Raw genomic sequence first — 17,493 nt, 5'->3', positions numbered from 1 at the left:
CAGTCGCTGGCACCACACGTCAGCCCCACGCCAGTCGCTGGCACCATACGTCAGCCCCACACGTCAGCTCTACGCCAGTCGCCGGCACCACACGCCAGCTCCACGCCAGTCGCCGGCACCACACGTCAGCCCCACGCCAGTCGCCGGCACCACACGTCAGCTCCACGCCAGTCGCCGGCACCACACGTCAGCTCCACGCCAGTCGCCGGCACCACACGTCAGCTCCACGCCAGTCGCCGGCACCACACGTCAGCTCCACGCCAGTCGCCGGCACCACACGTCAGCTCCACGCCAGTCGCCGGCACCACACGTCAGCTCCACGCCAGTCGCCGGCACCACACGTCAGCCCAACGCCAGTACCACACGTCAGCCCAACGCCAGTCGCCGGCACCACACGTCAGCCCAACGCCAGTACCACACGTCAGCCCAACGCCAGTCGCCGGCACCACACGTCAGCCCAACGCCAGTGCTCAGGCACAATGTTCAGTTACATGGAGATCTGCAGGAGCGGCTTTATAAAAGGGGTGACCACGGCCGCACAGAGTAAGTTGAGATGCTTGGCGCCACCTGCGCCAACTCACCCTGTTCCCTTTAGGTAGACCGCTGCTGGGTAGAGCTGCCAGGGTCTTGTAGTCGAGTCTGATGGGTTCAGTAGTTGTCGCCACCACGCTCATAGTGAATCCCTGCAAATAATAGAGAAGATGAGTAAAGGGGCGAGAAGAGCTCCAGTCTATGCTGCACCGTCTGAGGGCACACGCATCCGCCCATGGTGACCACCATCAGCGGGTTCAACCCAGATCCAGCACCACTCACATCCAACAGATTCTGATTGGGACATTCAGTGGGAGGTCAGCAATTCCCCAATATAAAGAAAAAAGGCTGGAGGGGTAAGTGACACGATACAGATCTGATGTCACCAGCTCCACCGCCCCCATGGCAACACTTCCTGTTACTGCTCTCAGTTTATCCGTCATAGGGACGGGTATACAAATAACCAATCAGATCAAGGTCTACTTGTATACAAAGGACCAGAATACAATCTGATGACTGCTGGAGATCCCACAGCACAGAATCACACCGCCCAAATACTGACGGACTAAGGACCCCCAAAGAGGAACCTGTGCAGTCACTGTGTACATACATTACTTATCCTGTACTGATCCTGAGTTACATCCTGTATTATACTCCAGAGCTGCACTCACTATTCTGCTGGTGCAGTCACTGTGTACATACATTACTTATCCTGTACTGATCCTGAGTTACATCCTGTATTATACTCCAGAGCTGCACTCACTATTCTGCTGGTGCAGTCACTGTGTACATACATTACTTATCCTGTACTGGTCCTGAGTTACATCCTGTATTATACCCCAGAGCTGCACTCACTATTCTGCTGGTGCAGTCACTGTGTACATACATTACTTATCCTGTACTGATCCTGAGTTACATCCTGTATTATACTCCAGAGCTGCACTCACTATTCTGCTGGTTCAGACACTGTGTACATACATTACTTATCCTGTACTGATCCTCAGTTACATCCTGTATTATACTCCAGAGCTGCACTCACTATTCTGCTGGTGCAGTCACTGTGTACATACATTACTTATCCTGTACTGGTCCTGAGTTACATCCTGTATTATACTCCAGAGCTGCACTCACTATTCTGCTGGTGCAGTCACTGTGTACATACATTACTTATCCTGTACTGATCCTGAGTTACATCCTGTATTATACTCCAGAGCTGCACTCACTATTCTGCTGGTGCAGTCACTGTGTACATACATTACTTATCCTGTACTGATCCTGTATTATACTCCAGAGCTGCACTCACTATTCTGCCGGTGTAGTCACTGTGTACATACATTACTTATCCTGTACTGCTCCTGAGTTACATCATGTATTATACTCCAGAGCTGCACTCACTATTCTGCTGGTGCAGTCACTGTGTACATACATTACTTATCCTGTACTGATCCTGAGTTACATCCTGTATTATACTCCAGAGCTGCACTCACTATTCTGCTGGTGCAGTCACTGTGTACATACATTACTTATCCTGTACTGGTCCTGAGTTACATCCTGTATTATACCCCAGAGCTGCACTCACTATTCTGCTGGTGCAGTCACTGTGTACATACATTACTTATCCTGTACTGATCCTGAGTTACATCCTGTATTATACTCCAGAGCTGCACTCACTATTCTGCTGGTTCAGACACTGTGTACATACATTACTTATCCTGTACTGATCCTCAGTTACATCCTGTATTATACTCCAGAGCTGCACTCACTATTCTGCTGGTGCAGTCACTGTGTACATACATTACTTATCCTGTACTGGTCCTGAGTTACATCCTGTATTATACTCCAGAGCTGCACTCACTATTCTGCTGGTGCAGTCACTGTGTACATACATTACTTATCCTGTACTGATCCTGAGTTACATCCTGTATTATACTCCAGAGCTGCACTCACTATTCTGCTGGTGCAGTCACTGTGTACATACATTACTTATCCTGTACTGATCCTGTATTATACTCCAGAGCTGCACTCACTATTCTGCCGGTGTAGTCACTGTGTACATACATTACTTATCCTGTACTGCTCCTGAGTTACATCATGTATTATACTCCAGAGCTGCACTCACTATTCTGCTGGCGCAGTCACTGTGTACATACATTACTTACCCTGTACTGATCCCGAGTTACATCCTGTAATATACTCCAGAGCTGCACTCACTATTCTGCTGGTGCAGTCACTGTGTACATACATTACTTATCCTGTACTGATCCTGAGTTACATCCTGTATTATACTCCAGAGCTGCACTCACTATTCTGCTGGTGCAGTCACTGTGTACATACATTACTTCTCCTGTACTGATCCTCAGTTACATCCTGTAATATACTCCAGAGCTGCACTCACTATTCTGCTGGTGCAGTCACTGTGTACATACATTACTTCTCCTGTACTGATCCTGAGTTACATCCTGTATTATACTCCAGAGCTGCACTCACTATTCTGCTGGTTCAGTCACTGTGTACATACATTACTTATCCTGTACTTATCCTGAGTTACATCCTGTATTGTACTCCAGAGCTGCACTCACTATTCTGCTGGTACAGTCACTGTGTACATACATTACTTCTCCTGTACTGATCCTGAGTTACATCCTGTAATATACTCCAGAGCTGCACTCACTATTCTGCTGGTGCAGTCACTGTGTACATACATTACTTCTCCTGTACTGATCCTGAGTTACATCCTGTAATATACTCCAGAGCTGCACTCACTATTCTGCTGGTGCAGTCACTGTGTACATACATTACTTATCCTGTACTGATCCTGAGTTACATCCTGTATTATACTCCAGAGCTGCACTCACTATTCTGCTGGTGCAGTCACTGTGTACATACATTACTTATCCTGTACTGATCCTGAGTTACATCCTGTATTATACTCCAGAGCTGCACTCACTATTCTGCTGGTGCAGTCACTGTGCACATACATTACTTCTCCTGTACTGATCCTGAGTTACATCCTGTATTATACTCCAGAGCTGCACTCACTATTCTGCTGGTGCAATCACTGTGTACATACATTACTTATCCTGTACTGATCCTGAGTTACATCCTGTGTTATACTCCAGAGCTGCACTCACTATTCTGCTGGTTCAGTCACTATGTACATACATTACTTATCCTGTACTGATCCTGAATTACATCCTGTGTTATACTCCAGAGCTGCACTCACTATTCTGCTGGTGCAGTCACTGTGTACATACATTACTTATCCTGTACTGATCCTGAGTTACATCCTGTATTATACTGCAGAGCTGCACTCACTATTCTGCTGGTGCAGTCACTGTGTACATACATTACTTATCCTGTACTGATCCTGAGTTACATCCTGTATTATACTCCAGAGCTGCACTCACTATTCTGCTGGTGCAGTCACTGTGTACATACATTACTTATCCTGTACTGATCCTGAGTTACATCCTGTATTATACTCCAGAGCTGCACTCAGTATTCTGCTGGTGCAATCACTGTGTACATACATTACTTATCCTGTACTGATCCTGAGTTACATCCTGTATTATACTGCAGAGCTGCACTCACTATTCTGCTGGTGCAGTCACTGTGTACATACATTACTTATCCTGTACTGATCCTGAGTTACATCCTGTATTATACTCCAGAGCTGCACTCACTATTCTGCTGGTGCAGTCACTGTGTACATACATTACTTATCCTGTACTGATCCTGAGTTACATCCTGTATTATACTCCAGAGCTGCACTCACTATTCTGCTGGTGCAGTCACTGTGTACATACATTACTTATCCTGTACTCATCCTCAGTTACATCCTGTGTTATACTCTAGAGCTGCACTCACTATTCTGCCGGTGCAGTCACTGTGTACATACATTACTTATCCTGTACTGATCCTGAGTTTTACAGCAATACACGGAGGCTCCTATTGCTATCTCCTTCTTTACTGTCCACCTTATAGCAGCAAAGAAAAACTTTACATAACATGACGTAACCATAGTAACATCACCCCTCCCCTCATAGTCCATATAATAAACGGCTCCTCCTATAGATCCTCCTCTTTCTTTGCTGCTGCCACCAAGATAAGTACTCATTTTGGCAGCTCCTGTGTCTATATATTTTGCATTAGATTGTGCATTCTATTGGTATTGCTGTTATTTGTCATCTGCTGTTTGTACTAGCTTCTGCTAGCGTTTAGATTACTGCGTTTGCTTGGGATTCTTTCCCTGCACCCTATGTTTTGCGATTTTCCTTTTCCTAAGACTTTTAGGTTCCGTTTTACCTCCCCATAGGCTCCGCTTTTTGCGGTGAGTCTTTGTACCCCATTCCAGTGTATTTACAGTTTTTTCCCCGTCTTTCCCCATCGGCGCTGCGGTTTTCCCGCGCTCACCTTAGTCTTCTCCATGGCCGCGTGATCTCGCGAGATCCCGGCGGCCATCTTGGTACTCCTTTGGCCGTCTCCCGCTTGTTCTCGCGGGATTTCGGCGGCCATTTTAATTTCTTCTGTTTCTTCCTCGCCGGCTATCGGGACCTCGGCGGCACTTCCTGTTCCTCCGCTTCTGTTCCTGTGATCCAGTCGCCTGTATCGGCGCTCCTGCAAATCGGGTGACTAACCCTGCCTTCCTCCCCTAATCGCTTCCCCGGCACTATCGTTAGCTAGCCGCTATTAGGCCGCATATATATTATTAGCCGTTGCTCAATTGCCATTATCTTCATCAGGGAGACATATATATATATATATTGAGAGATATAGATTCTTTAGACTCATCATGGAGGCCTCGGCTCCCTCTTCCCCTGATAGGGATACCCATAGTGGGGCTGACAACCAGGCAGTAGCGCTGCAGCGCTCTGTCACGGCAGCAATTACTGCTGCAATGGACTCCATGTCCTCTGTGCTATCTCAGACGATAGCACAGGCTCTGGCTGGCCATCCTGTTTCAGGGTCTGTGCAGCCTGCGGCCCCCACAGCTCAGCAACCTCCTAGGAATAGTCCTGTGTCACAGGTACAATTGACTGGTGCGCCTCCGGCCACCCTTGAACACGCGCATAGATCGCGTAAGAGAGCCTTTCCGCGCCAGGCAGAACGGGCGCGGCCTTGGAAATGCGCTAGAGCGCAACAATTGAGTGATTCTGACGCCGAGATTGGGTCAGATGAGGAGGCCTTTGCTGATACAAATGCTGAGTCTGAGGAAGATACACATGCGGGACCCAGTTCCCCAAACTGCCCCATTCCTTCCACTTCTCAAGTGAAGGATTCCTCGGCTAGGGCCACTCCGGTTTCCTCCCTTGTCGATCATTTGGGAGAGCCCATGTTTGACCCTAACGCCCTCCACCATCCCAGATCGGCGGAGTGGCTGCCGACGGACCATGTTGGCAAATACTTGGAACATTGGGTCCGCCGCCCCCTTAGTAAGGAGGCGAGAAATAAGATGAAGGCTGAATGCCCTAGGCCCATTGTGCCTAATAAGGTTTGTGACACCCCTGTGGTAGATCCCAAGGTCACACAATTCCTCGCCAAGTCCGGCTGGAATCCCCGTAAGGGGTTAGACTCAGCTCTGCGTAGCTGTCAGGACAAGCTCCTGGATGTGTTTGGTCCGCTAGCCAAACTTTTTGAGATGGCTGAGAATGCCAGATCGGATGGGTCCACTATTGACCCCGAGGAAATGAGAGGCTGGATCCAACGTACAATCTGCATCGCTGGCAACGCCAATTCCTCTCTAGCAATAGAGAGAAGGAAGGCAATTTTATTTAAAATTGACCCGAAACTGGCCAACCTGGCCCTTACCGAATCAGGCGCAGATGCTCAGGGTCATCTCTTTGGAGACTCCTTTATTAAGGATTTGAGCCGGTTCGTGGGAGCTTTCACTGCCCTAGATAAGGCCCAATCTTCAATTAGGAGAGTATTTCAGGGACGGGTCTCCACCAGGGCCGGCAGTATTAGGGGCCGTCTGTCCGGCCGTTCCAATTTTCAAGCCCGCAACGCGGGCAGAGGCTCCTTTCAGCAACGCCCCGCCTTCCAGGAACAGAGGTTTCCATCCCCGTTCTTCCCTGCAAGAGGTGGACAATGGCGTGGCAGACCCTACAGAGGAAATCAGTCCTCACGACGACATTTCGGTAAGTCCTCCCCCGATGGGGGTTTCTTTAGAGCATTGCATAGGGGGCAGACTCCGGCATTTTTCCCCTGCTTGGGCGGTAATAACATCCGACCCTTGGATTTTATCCACTGTAGAAGGCTTTCACGTGGAACTCGTGGCTTCGCCAGACCAGATTCCTACCCCCCCCACCTCCCTGCTGTCTCGCCCCGACACCGCGCTGGTAGACCTAGAGCTCACTTCCCTCTACCACAAGCGGGCGATCGAGAGGGCACCACCAGACAGGTCAGGTGTCATCAGCTCTATCTTTCTGGTCCAGAAGAAAGGGGGTCAGATGCGCCCTGTTATCAATTTACGGGCTCTGAATGCGATTGTCCAATATCGCCACTTCAAGATGGAGGGCATCCATCTACTCCGAGATCTCCTCATGCCGGGCGATTGGTTTGTGAAACTAGACCTCAAGGACGCTTACTTAACAGTACCTGTATCCGCCCCATCCAGGGACTTACTGCGTTTCCTGTGGAAGGGAGAAATCTGGAGGTTCTCTTGCCTCCCTTTCGGCCTTTCATCAGCACCATGGTGCTTCACGAAACTGATGCGACCAGTGGTGGCCTGGCTCCGCAGTCGTGGAGTCCGCCTCATAATCTACCTGGACGACATTCTGATAATGCACCAGTCAGCCACGACTCTATTGATACATCTCAGCTGGACGACGGACCTTCTATCCCGTCTAGGTTTTCTCGTCAATCACGAGAAGTCATGCTTAGAACCATCACAGAGGATGGAGTTTTTGGGTTTCACCGTGGATTCAGTGTCCGAATCCCTCTCTCTACCCATAACGAAGCTGCGTGCCATACGCAAGGAACTCAGACATGCCCTGTCTATACCTCAGCTGTCCCTGCGCCACTTAGCCAGGATCATCGGTCTTCTCGCCTCGTCGATCCAAGCAGTGTTTCCAGCCCCATTGCACTACAGGGCCCTTCAACGCTTAAAGATAGCGCATCTCCGCTCTGGCGCTACGTTCGCAGACACTCTGATCCTGGACCCGGAATCTCGGGAAGAGATCTCTTGGTGGATCGACAACCTGGAGGCATGGAACGGCAAGGCGATATTCGGCTTACATCCCGATTTCACTGTCGAATCGGACGCCAGTCTTCACGGTTGGGGTGCCCACTGCAACGGGATCTCCACGGGCGGTCGGTGGTCCACAGAAGAGGCACGACTTCATATCAACGCGTTGGAACTTCTTGCCGGTTCCTTTGCCATTCGGAGTTTCACCAACGGGATGGCTCGGGCGTGCATTCGTTTGAGGATGGACAATGTGTCTGCAGTGCGATACATCAACCGGTTGGGAGGTACGCGCTCGGCTACCTTGGCTCGGTTAGCGAAAGATTTCTGGTCCTTTTGTCTCTCCAGAGAGGTCATGGTTCAAGCGGAATATCTCCCGGGACTCCACAACAGTCGGGCGGATTGGGGCTCTCGCTACCTTACGGACAGCAGCGATTGGATGCTAGCGCCAGAAACATTTTCAGAGTTATCCAGGAATTGGGGTCCTTTTGCTATAGACCTATTTGCCTCACGTCTGAACACCCAGCTTCCACGGTTTTTCAGCTGGCGCCCGGATCCGGCGGCAGAGGCAGTGGACGCGTTCCTTCAACCCTGGGCCGGCCCGCTGATGTATGCATTCCCGCCATTTGCTATGATCCCGAGGATGATGTTACATGTCCGTCGTCATCTGGCCGAATTGGTAGTGGTGGTCCCCTTCTGGGGGACTCAAGCTTGGTTTCCGTCTCTTCTGGGTCTCCTGATAGAGGTGCCGTTTCTTCTCCCGAATCGGATGGATCTCCTCCAGGACCCTCGAGGATTACACCACCCGCTCCTGGTGGACGGATCCCTACGTCTGATAGCCTGCCGGATCTCAGGACGCCTGGAGAAATCGGTGATATTTCGGAGGCAACTAGACGCCTTTTGGACAACGCATGGGCTCCCGGCACCAGAAAATCTTATCGGGCAGCCTGGCGAGCTTGGTCTGGTTGGTGCGTGGAACGGGACTTGGATCCCGTTTCGGCCCCTGTGAACCATCTTCTAGACTTTCTTACTTCCCTTTTCGAAGCGGGTAAAGCTTATCGGACAATTAATTTGTTCAGATCCGCTATTTCGTCTACGCATCAGGGTTTTGATGGTGTCCCTGCGGGACAGCACCCTTCCGTATCACGTTTGCTTCGCGGTTCCCGCATGTCTCGTCCTCCCCGTCCTCGCTTTACCACGACTTGGGACGTGTCTTTGGTTTTGTCCTTTTTATCCAACTGGCCAGGTAACTCGGATCTCACCTTACGGCAGTTGTCGGCCAAATTAGTGGTTCTTTTTTGCCTTATATCCTGTAAGCGGGTCTCTGATGTTCGGGCGCTTGATCACGACGCCAGATCATTCACTCCGGAGGGGGTCACCTTCAATATTTCCAGACGTACTAAGACCAACATTAGGTCGGTCTCTTACCCATCATTTCCAGCTTCGCCGGTTCTTTGTCCGGTGGCTTGTTTGAAGGAGTATGAATCCCGGACGCGTACTTACCGGTCGTCTTCGGTCCCTCAGCTTTTCTTATCCATTCGGCATCCGTTTGGTCCTGTATCCAGCCCTACTTTGGCGCGCTGGATGAAATGGATTATGTCGTTAGCAGGAATTGATACTTCCATATTTACAGCTCATTCCGCTAGAGGCGCATCAGCTACCGCCTTGGCTATTTCGGGGGCACGATTGGAGGATATTCTACGTCTTGCGGACTGGTCTTTGGCATCGACATTCAGGGAGTATTATTTTAGACCGCCTCCACATTTGTTTTCTGCTGTGATTGCTCAACTTTAAACTTAGCAATAGGAGCCTCCGTGTCTTGCTGTAAAACTAGGTGATTTTCCTAGTCTATGACGGAAAGTCATGGTTTTATTAAAGACACGGAGGCGAGTATTGCCCACCCTGGGTTTCCCTCCCTTATAATGTATTTTCTGTGGTTTTCACTCTGATTTGCATGCTTTGTCTGCATAGTCGGCTTAAGATATTTATTATGGCAGGATCGCGGATGACTGGCGATGTATTCTTCTGCCCATTGCTTAATTTGTTTATTACTTTCAGGAGGAAGTTGATTCGCTACGGGCTTCAATTGCTCTGCTCCAGTTGTAGCCATGTTGGCTTTCAAGGAAGAAGGGTTCCAGTGATCTCAGCTGATGTTCGTTCGGATGTTCCGGTTGTTCCATGCTGGTCGTTCTTCCAGATTCAAGGTTCCGGTTTCGTTGTGATGGTTCCGGTTATGGTGTCAGGCTCGTAAAGAAAGAGGAGGATCTATAGGAGGAGCCGTTTATTATATGGACTATGAGGGGAGGGGTGATGTTACTATGGTTACGTCATGTTATGTAAAGTTTTTCTTTGCTGCTATAAGGTGGACAGTAAAGAAGGAGATAGCAATACTCGCCTCCGTGTCTTTAATAAAACCATGACTTTCCGTCATAGACTAGGAAAATCACCTAGTTACATCCTGTATTATACTCCAGAGCTGCACTCACTATTCTGCCGGTGGAGTCCCTGTGTAATTGTTTGTGGACAGATACGCCGCTCCAGCTTGTACAGGGAGGGGAGTTACTGTTTCCTGCCTCTGATGAGTGCAGTGTGTGGGGTAGAGATGATATTTCACAGGATACAAATCACAAGACTAAGATCTGTGCAGACACTGAACAGGCAGGGAATGCTGGGAGATTACAGCTATGAAATTTCACAACTGAGTGCAGCTCAGGAATACCTCTACATTAATACTGTCTAGAGCACATACTCCTCGACGTCTTGGGAGGACTCTCACCTTGGCCTCTTCCTCGAGGAGCCTCGTAGCCTCCTCACGCTCTTTACGCATTTTCTCCTTCAGAGAGATTGGAAAGTAAGAGAGTGAGCAGCAAGAGCTGGAGCCATGCACGAGAGGGAGCGAGCGCCAGGAGCCGGAGCCATGCACGAGAGGGAGCGAGCGCCAGGAGCCGGAGCCATGCACGAGAGGGAGCGAGCGCCAGGAGCCGGAGCCATGCACGAGAGGGAGCGAGCGCCAGGAGCCGGAGCCATGCACGAGAGGGAGCGAGCGCCAGGAGCCGGAGCCATGCACAAGAGGGAGCGAGCGCCAGGAGCCGGAGCCATGCACAAGAGGGAGCGAGCGCCAGGAGCCGGAGCCATGCACGAGAGGGAGCGAGCGCCAAGAGCCGGAGCCATGCACGAGAGGGAGCGAGCGCCAGGAGCCGGAGCCATGCACGAGAGGGAGCGAGCGCCAAGAGCCGGAGCCATGCACGAGAGGGAGCGAGCGCCAGGAGCCGGAGCCATGCACGAGAGGGAGCGAGCGCCAGGAGCCGGAGCCATGCACGAGAGGGAGCGAGCGCCAGGAGCCGGAGCCATGCACGAGAGGGAGCGAGCGCCAGGAGCCGGAGCCATGCACGAGAGGGAGCGAGCGCCAGGAGCCGGAGCCATGCACGAGAGGGAGAAGAGAGCAGTCATTAAGGGAAGGACCCAGGGGTAGTGCCCAGCACAGTGAGGAGGAGGGATGTGGGAGCAGTAGGGATCAGCACAAGCAAAGGAAGATAGATGTGAGGGGAGGGGGGTACGGTGCTATGGAAGAACTCTACCTTAACGGCACATTAGTGGGGTCCACCTACAGCTCCCCCACATGGATTATGGCACAGCCAGTAGCACACAATGTGATGCTGATGCGTTTCAAAGCTAGGGTCCTGTTAAAGCGCTCAAATGCGTCAGCCTCATGTTTGTCTACGTCAGAAGAAACATTTTAGGTGGAGTTCCCCTTTTAAACGTGACTCCACCTCTGCTCTACCTCACACAAGGCAATTCTCTAATATTTCTGTAAAATTGTAACCTGAAACGCGTGCAGTGGCCACCATAACCTAAAGGGGGCGCCCATGTGAAGTTACAGGGATGATGGGGTGAGATCAAAGGACATGACAGGCGGGTCGTGATGGAGCGCAAGATGAACCGGGCGTGCCGAGTAAATCCTTCACTATACCGCCCATCAGGTCTGGTACTCCAGCCACATCCAAAGCTGCAGACATAATTCTGTCAACTGCCTGTTAGAGCTCAAGCAGAAGACCCCCTGCTGGTTCAGTGTCTGTGCAGAGGGTTAGGTTCAGGGCATGACTGCCAGGACAGTATGTCACAGAGCAACTGGGAGTTAATGCAGCTCTGGGTGTGACTGGAGTATAAGACCAGTACGAGTGAAGGTGTCACAACTCAGCGGTGTACACAGATTGTGGCAGGCACCGGGCAGCACTGTGGGGGATGGGTGACCACGGTGGGGTGGATGATGGTTCTCTCACCACTTTCTCCATGTCCTCTCTCTCCCACTTCACCTCCCGACCCATTTCTATCTCCTGCCAGAGAAGAGCAGAGAGTCAGCGCCGGCCGGCGCAGCGCAGCGCAGCGGCGCCCCCGTGTCAGGAGCCCGTACCTTCTGCAGCCGCTCCGCCTCCTCCGGGCTCAGGTCTCGGTCTATGGAGGAGATGCTTTCCATACTGTTCTTCCTTCCAAGACCAGCGGCAAAGGGATTGGCGATGACACCCGGAGACGCCTGCAGATAAGGACATACCCAAGAGGTTAGGCTCCGCCACAGCAGGGATGAATGGGAGTTGTAGTACATCTGAAGGACCATTCGGGGGCATCTCACCTCTGTGGAGTTAGTGGACACAGGGTCAAAGCCATCGCAGACCAGGATGATCAGCGTGTCACCGACCCCGCGCAGAGCCTGCACCGCCTCCGTGTGCGTCATCCCCAACAAGCTCTGCTGATTCACCTCCAGGATCCGCATGCCCACCTTCAGCCGCCCGTCACGAGCTGCCGCCCCCGAGGAGCTCACCTAGAGGAGGACACGAGGTCAGCGCCAGGAAGTGACTGGAAAGAGCAGCAGGAACGCCCAGCGCCCGCCTGCTGGTCGCAGCAGGAACGCCCAGCGCCCGCCTGCTGGTCGCAGCAGGAACGCCCAGCGCCCGCCTGCTGGTCGCAGCAGGAACGCCCAGCGCCCGCCTGCTGGTCGCAGCAGGAACGCCCAGCGCCCGCCTGCTGGTCGCAGCAGGAACGCCCAGCGCCCGCCTGCTGGTCGCAGCAGGAACGCCGAACGCCCAGCGCCCGCCTTCTGGTCGCAGCAGGAACGCCCAGCGCCCGCCTACTGGTCGCAGCAGGTACGCCCAGCGCCCGCCTACTGGTCGCAGCAGGAACGCCCAGCGCCCGCCTACTGGTCGCAGCAGGAACGCCCAGCGCCCGCCTACTGGTCGCAGCAGGAACGCCCAGCTCCCGCCTACTGGTCGCAGCAGGAACGCCCAGCACCCGCCTACTGGCCGCAGCAGGAACACCCAGCGCCCGCCTACTGGCCGCAGCAGGAACACCCAGCGCCCGCCTACTGGCCGCAGCAGGAACGCCCAGCGCCTGCCTACTGGCCGCAGCAGCCCAGCCCACCACTACTGCCATCCTAGTAGTCACAGCTGGCACAACAGGAACATCTAGTGCCCCTTCTACTGGTCACAAATGGTACATCATACAACATCAAGCACATCCCTCTCCATACAGTGGGGGGGGGGACTACATTTCTGCGTAATGTCATGAGGTATAAACGAAGGGGGAATACGCTTTCAATACGAGGTCAACCTCCCATGAGACATCCGCATCCTGAACCCCAACAGCCACTTACCTTGGATATAAACACCCCTTCATCGGTCGGGTCCAGGGGGTTTCCGGGGTGGCCCTTGGCTCCCCCTCGAATGCTGATCCCCAGCTTTTCTCCAGGAGCCTTCACAATACAGATCTCCTGCAGGAACCAAAAGAGCAAGAAAATAACGGGAGCCGGACCAGAGCCCCCACAATACAGCCCAACATAGCCAACCCGCAAACGACCCCGGGGCAGGGGGCGGGGCTGTCAGTGATGTCATCAGCAGGGGGCGGGGCTGTCAGCAGTAATAGATGTTCCTGTAGTATAAGGTGTGAGATGTCATGTCTGATCACATGTCATTATATCAGTGATGTCATCAGCAGGGGGCGGGGCTGTGACTACCTCTCAGACAGGATATACAGGCAGGTTGTCAGCAGTAATAGATGTTCCTGTAGTATAAGGTGTGTGATCTCATGTCTGATCACATGTCATTATATCAGTGATGTCATCAGCAGGGGGCGGGGCTGTGACAACCTCTCAGACAGGATATACAGGCAGGTTGTCAGCAGTAATAGATGTTCCTGTAGTATAAGGTGTGTGATCTCATGTCTGATCACATGTCATTATATCAGTGATGTCATCAGCAGGGGGCGGGGCTGTGACTACCCCTCAGACAGGATATACAGGCAGGTTGTCAGCAGTAATAGATGTTCCTGTAGTATAAGGTGTGTGATCTCATGTCTGATCACATGTCATTATATCAGTGATGTCATCAGCAGGGGGCGGGGCTGTGACTACCCCTCAGACAGGATATACAGGCAGGTTGTCAGCAGTAATAGATGTTCCTGTAGTATAAGGTGTGTGATCTCATGTCTGATCACATGTCATTATATCAGTGATGTCATCAGGAGGGGGCGGGGCTGTGACTACCCCTCAGACAGGATATACAGGCAGGTTGTCAGCAGTAATAGATGTTCCTGTAGTATAAGGTGTGTGATCTCATGTCTAATCACATGTCATTATATCAGTGATGTCATCAGCAGGGGGCGGGGCTGTGACAACCTCTCAGACAGGATATACAGGTAGGTTGTCAGCAGTAATAGATGTTCCTGTAGTATAAGGTGTGTGATCTCATGTCTGATCACATGTCAGTATATCAGTGATGTCATCAGCAGGGGGCGGGGCTGTGACAACCTCTCAGACAGGATATACAGGTAGGTTGTCAGCAGTAATAGATGTTCCTGTAGTATAAGGTGTGTGATCTCATGTCTGATCACATGTCATTATATCAGTGATGTCATCAGCAGGGGGCGGGGCTGTCAGTGATGTCATCAGCAGGGGGCGGGGCTGTCAGCAGTAATAGATGTTCCTGTAGTATAAGGTGTGAGATGTCATGTCTGATCACATGTCATTACATCAGTGATGTCATCAGCAGGGGGCGGGGCTGTGACTACCTCTCAGACAGGATATACAGGCAGGTTGTCAGCAGTAATAGATGTTCCTGTAGTATAAGGTGTGTGATCTCATGTCTGATCACATGTCATTATATCAGTGATGTCATCAGCAGGGGGCGGGGCTGTGACTACCTCTCACACATGATATACAGGCAGGTTGTCAGCAGTAATAGATGTTCCTGTAGTATAAGGTGTGTGATGTCATGTCTGATCACATGTCATTATATCAGTGATGTCATCAGCAGGGGGCGGGGCTGTGACTACCTCTCAGACAGGATATACAGGCAGGTTGTCAGCAGTAATAGATGTTCCTGTAGTATAAGGTGTGTGATCTCATGTCTGATCACATGTCATTATATCAGTGATGTCATCAGCAGGGGGGGGGGCTGTGACTACCTCTCAGACAGGATATACAGGCAGGTTGTCAGCAGTAATAGATGTTCCTGTAGGATAAGGTGTGTGATCTCATGTCTGATCACATGTCAGTATATCAGTGATGTCATCAGCAGGGGGCGGGGCTGTGACAACCTCTCAGACAGGATATACAGGCAGGTTGTCAGCAGTAATAGATGTTCCTGTAGTATAAGGTGTGAGGATCTCATGTCTGATCACATGTCATTATATCAGTGATGTCATCAGCAGGGGGCGGGGCTGTGACTACCTCTCAGACAGGATATACAGGCAGGTTGTCAGCAGTAATAGATGTTCCTGTAGTATAAGGTGTGTGATCTCATGTCTGATCACATGTCATTATATCAGTGATGTCATCAGCAGGGGGCGGGGCTGTGACTACCTCTCAGACAGGATATACAGGCAGGTTGTCAGCAGTAATAGATGTTCCTGTAGTATAAGGTGTGTGGTCTCATGTCTGATCACAGGTCATTATATCAGTGATGTCATCAGCAGGGGGCGGGGCTGTGACTACCTCTCACACATGATATACAGGCAGGTTGTCAGCAGTAATAGATGTTCCTGTAGTATAAGGTGTGTGATCTCATGTCTGATCACATGTCATTATATCAGTGATGTCATCAGCAGGGGGCGGGGCTGTGACTACCTCTCAGACATGATGTACAAGCAGGTTGTCAGCAGTAATAGATGTTCCTGTAGTATAAGGGGTGTGATCTCATGTCTGATCACATGTCCTTATATCAGTGATGTCATCAGCAGGGGGAGGGGCTGTGACTACCTCTCAGACAGGATGTACAGGCAGGTTGTCAGCAGTAATAGATGTTCCTGTAGTATAAGGTGTGTGATCTCATGTCTGATCACATGTCAGTATATCAGTGATGTCATCAGCAGGGGGCGGAGCTGTGTCCGTGATGTCATCAGCGGGGCTGACATGATGTACAGGCAGGCTGTTCCTGTAGTATACGATGACATTAGATGGCGGACTCGGGTGTCCTTTCCTCCTCCTTTAGGTTCTGCTCCGTGTCAGTCACCCCCACGACCTCAGTGCTCCCCTCCCCCACAGCAGCCGCACCTGTCCTGTACCCAGGGTATACGGAGCTATAGGGGGAGCACTGGTCACATGATGAGCCTATATATACACCGAGTCCAAGCTTACTCCAGTCACATGCAAAGCAGCAGTCACAATTCTACTGTTCCGTCAATGTCTATTATTGTTTCTTATCCAGCGATTACAGCTGCTAGATAACACCAAGAGAGCAGAACAGTGAGCGCAGCTGTGGATGTGACTGATGGAGCAGTAGAATAGTGAGTGCAGCTCTGGATGTGACTGATGGAGCAGTAGAATAGTAAGTGCAGCTCTGGATGTGACTGATGGAGCAGTAGAATACTAAGTGCAGCTCTGGATGTGACTGATGGAGCAGTAGAATACTAAGTGCAGCTCTGGATGTGACTGATGGAGCAGTAGAATAGTGAGTGCAGCTCTGGATGTGACTGATGGAGCAGTAGAATAGTGAGTGCAGCTCTGGATGTGACTGATGGAGCAGTAGAATAGTGAGTGCAGCTCTGGATGTGACTGATGGAGCAGTAGAATAGTGAGTGCAGCTCTGGATGTGACTGATGGAGCAGTAGAATAGTGAGTGCAGCTCTGGATGTGACTGATGGAGCAGTAGAATAGTGAGTGCATCTCTGGATGTGACTGATGGAGCAGTAGAATAGTGAGTGCAGCTCTGGATGTGACTGATGGAGCAGTAGAATAGTGAGTGCAGCTCTGGATGTGACTGATGGAGCAGTAGAATAGTGAGTGCAGCTCTGGATGTGACTGATGGAGCAGTAGAATAGTGAGTGCAGCTCTGGATGTGACTGATGGAGCAGTAGAATAGTAAGTGCAGCTCTGGATGTGACTGATGGAGCAGTAGAATAGTGAGTGCAGCTCTGGATGTGACTGATGGAGCAGTAGAATAGTAAGTGCAGCTCTGGATGTGACTGATGGAGCAGTAGAATAGTAAGTGCAGCTCTGGATGTGACTGATGGAGCAGCAGAATAGTAAGTGCAGCTCTGGATGTGACTGATGGAGCAGCAGAATAGTAAGTGCAGCTCTGGATGTGACTGATGGAGCAGTAGAATAGTGAGTGCAGCTCTGGATGTGACTGATGGAGCAGTAAAATAGTGAGTGCAGCTCTGGATGTGACTGATGGAGCAGTAGAATAGTGAGTGCAGCTCTGGATGTGACTGATGGAGCAGTAGAATAGTGAGTGCAGCTCTGGATGTGACTGATGGAGCAGTAGAATAGTGAGTGCAGCTCTGGATGTGAC

General features: G+C 51.2%; 1 protein-coding gene across 17 annotated transcripts in view; it reads right to left on the bottom strand.

Annotated features, from left to right (window-relative positions):
- The window catches only part of SCRIB (scribble planar cell polarity protein), a 140,789-nt gene that overhangs the window by 68,016 nt on the left and 55,280 nt on the right, over positions 1 to 17,493 (bottom strand). For 13 of the 17 annotated variants that reach the window (XM_040432462.1, XM_040432464.1, XM_040432473.1 and 10 more), the window contains 6 exons: positions 13,359 to 13,475; positions 12,342 to 12,530; positions 12,126 to 12,245; positions 11,995 to 12,048; positions 10,491 to 10,547; positions 582 to 683 (listed from right to left, as the gene is read on the bottom strand). In XM_040432462.1, coding sequence (XP_040288396.1) covers positions 582 to 683; positions 10,491 to 10,547; positions 11,995 to 12,048; positions 12,126 to 12,245; positions 12,342 to 12,530; positions 13,359 to 13,475 — 639 coding nt within the window. The remainder of the gene's footprint in view (positions 1 to 581; positions 684 to 10,490; positions 10,548 to 11,994; positions 12,049 to 12,125; positions 12,246 to 12,341; positions 12,531 to 13,358; positions 13,476 to 17,493) is intronic. The other 4 variants (XM_040432466.1, XM_040432478.1, XM_040432470.1 and 1 more) reach the window with 2 other exon arrangements.

This window comes from Bufo bufo, chromosome 5, assembly GCF_905171765.1.
Source record: "Bufo bufo chromosome 5, aBufBuf1.1, whole genome shotgun sequence".
Taxonomy (NCBI): Eukaryota; Metazoa; Chordata; class Amphibia; order Anura; family Bufonidae; genus Bufo; species Bufo bufo.
Note: the sequence above shows the minus strand (reverse complement) of the source record. Positions and strands in the feature narration are given on the sequence as shown.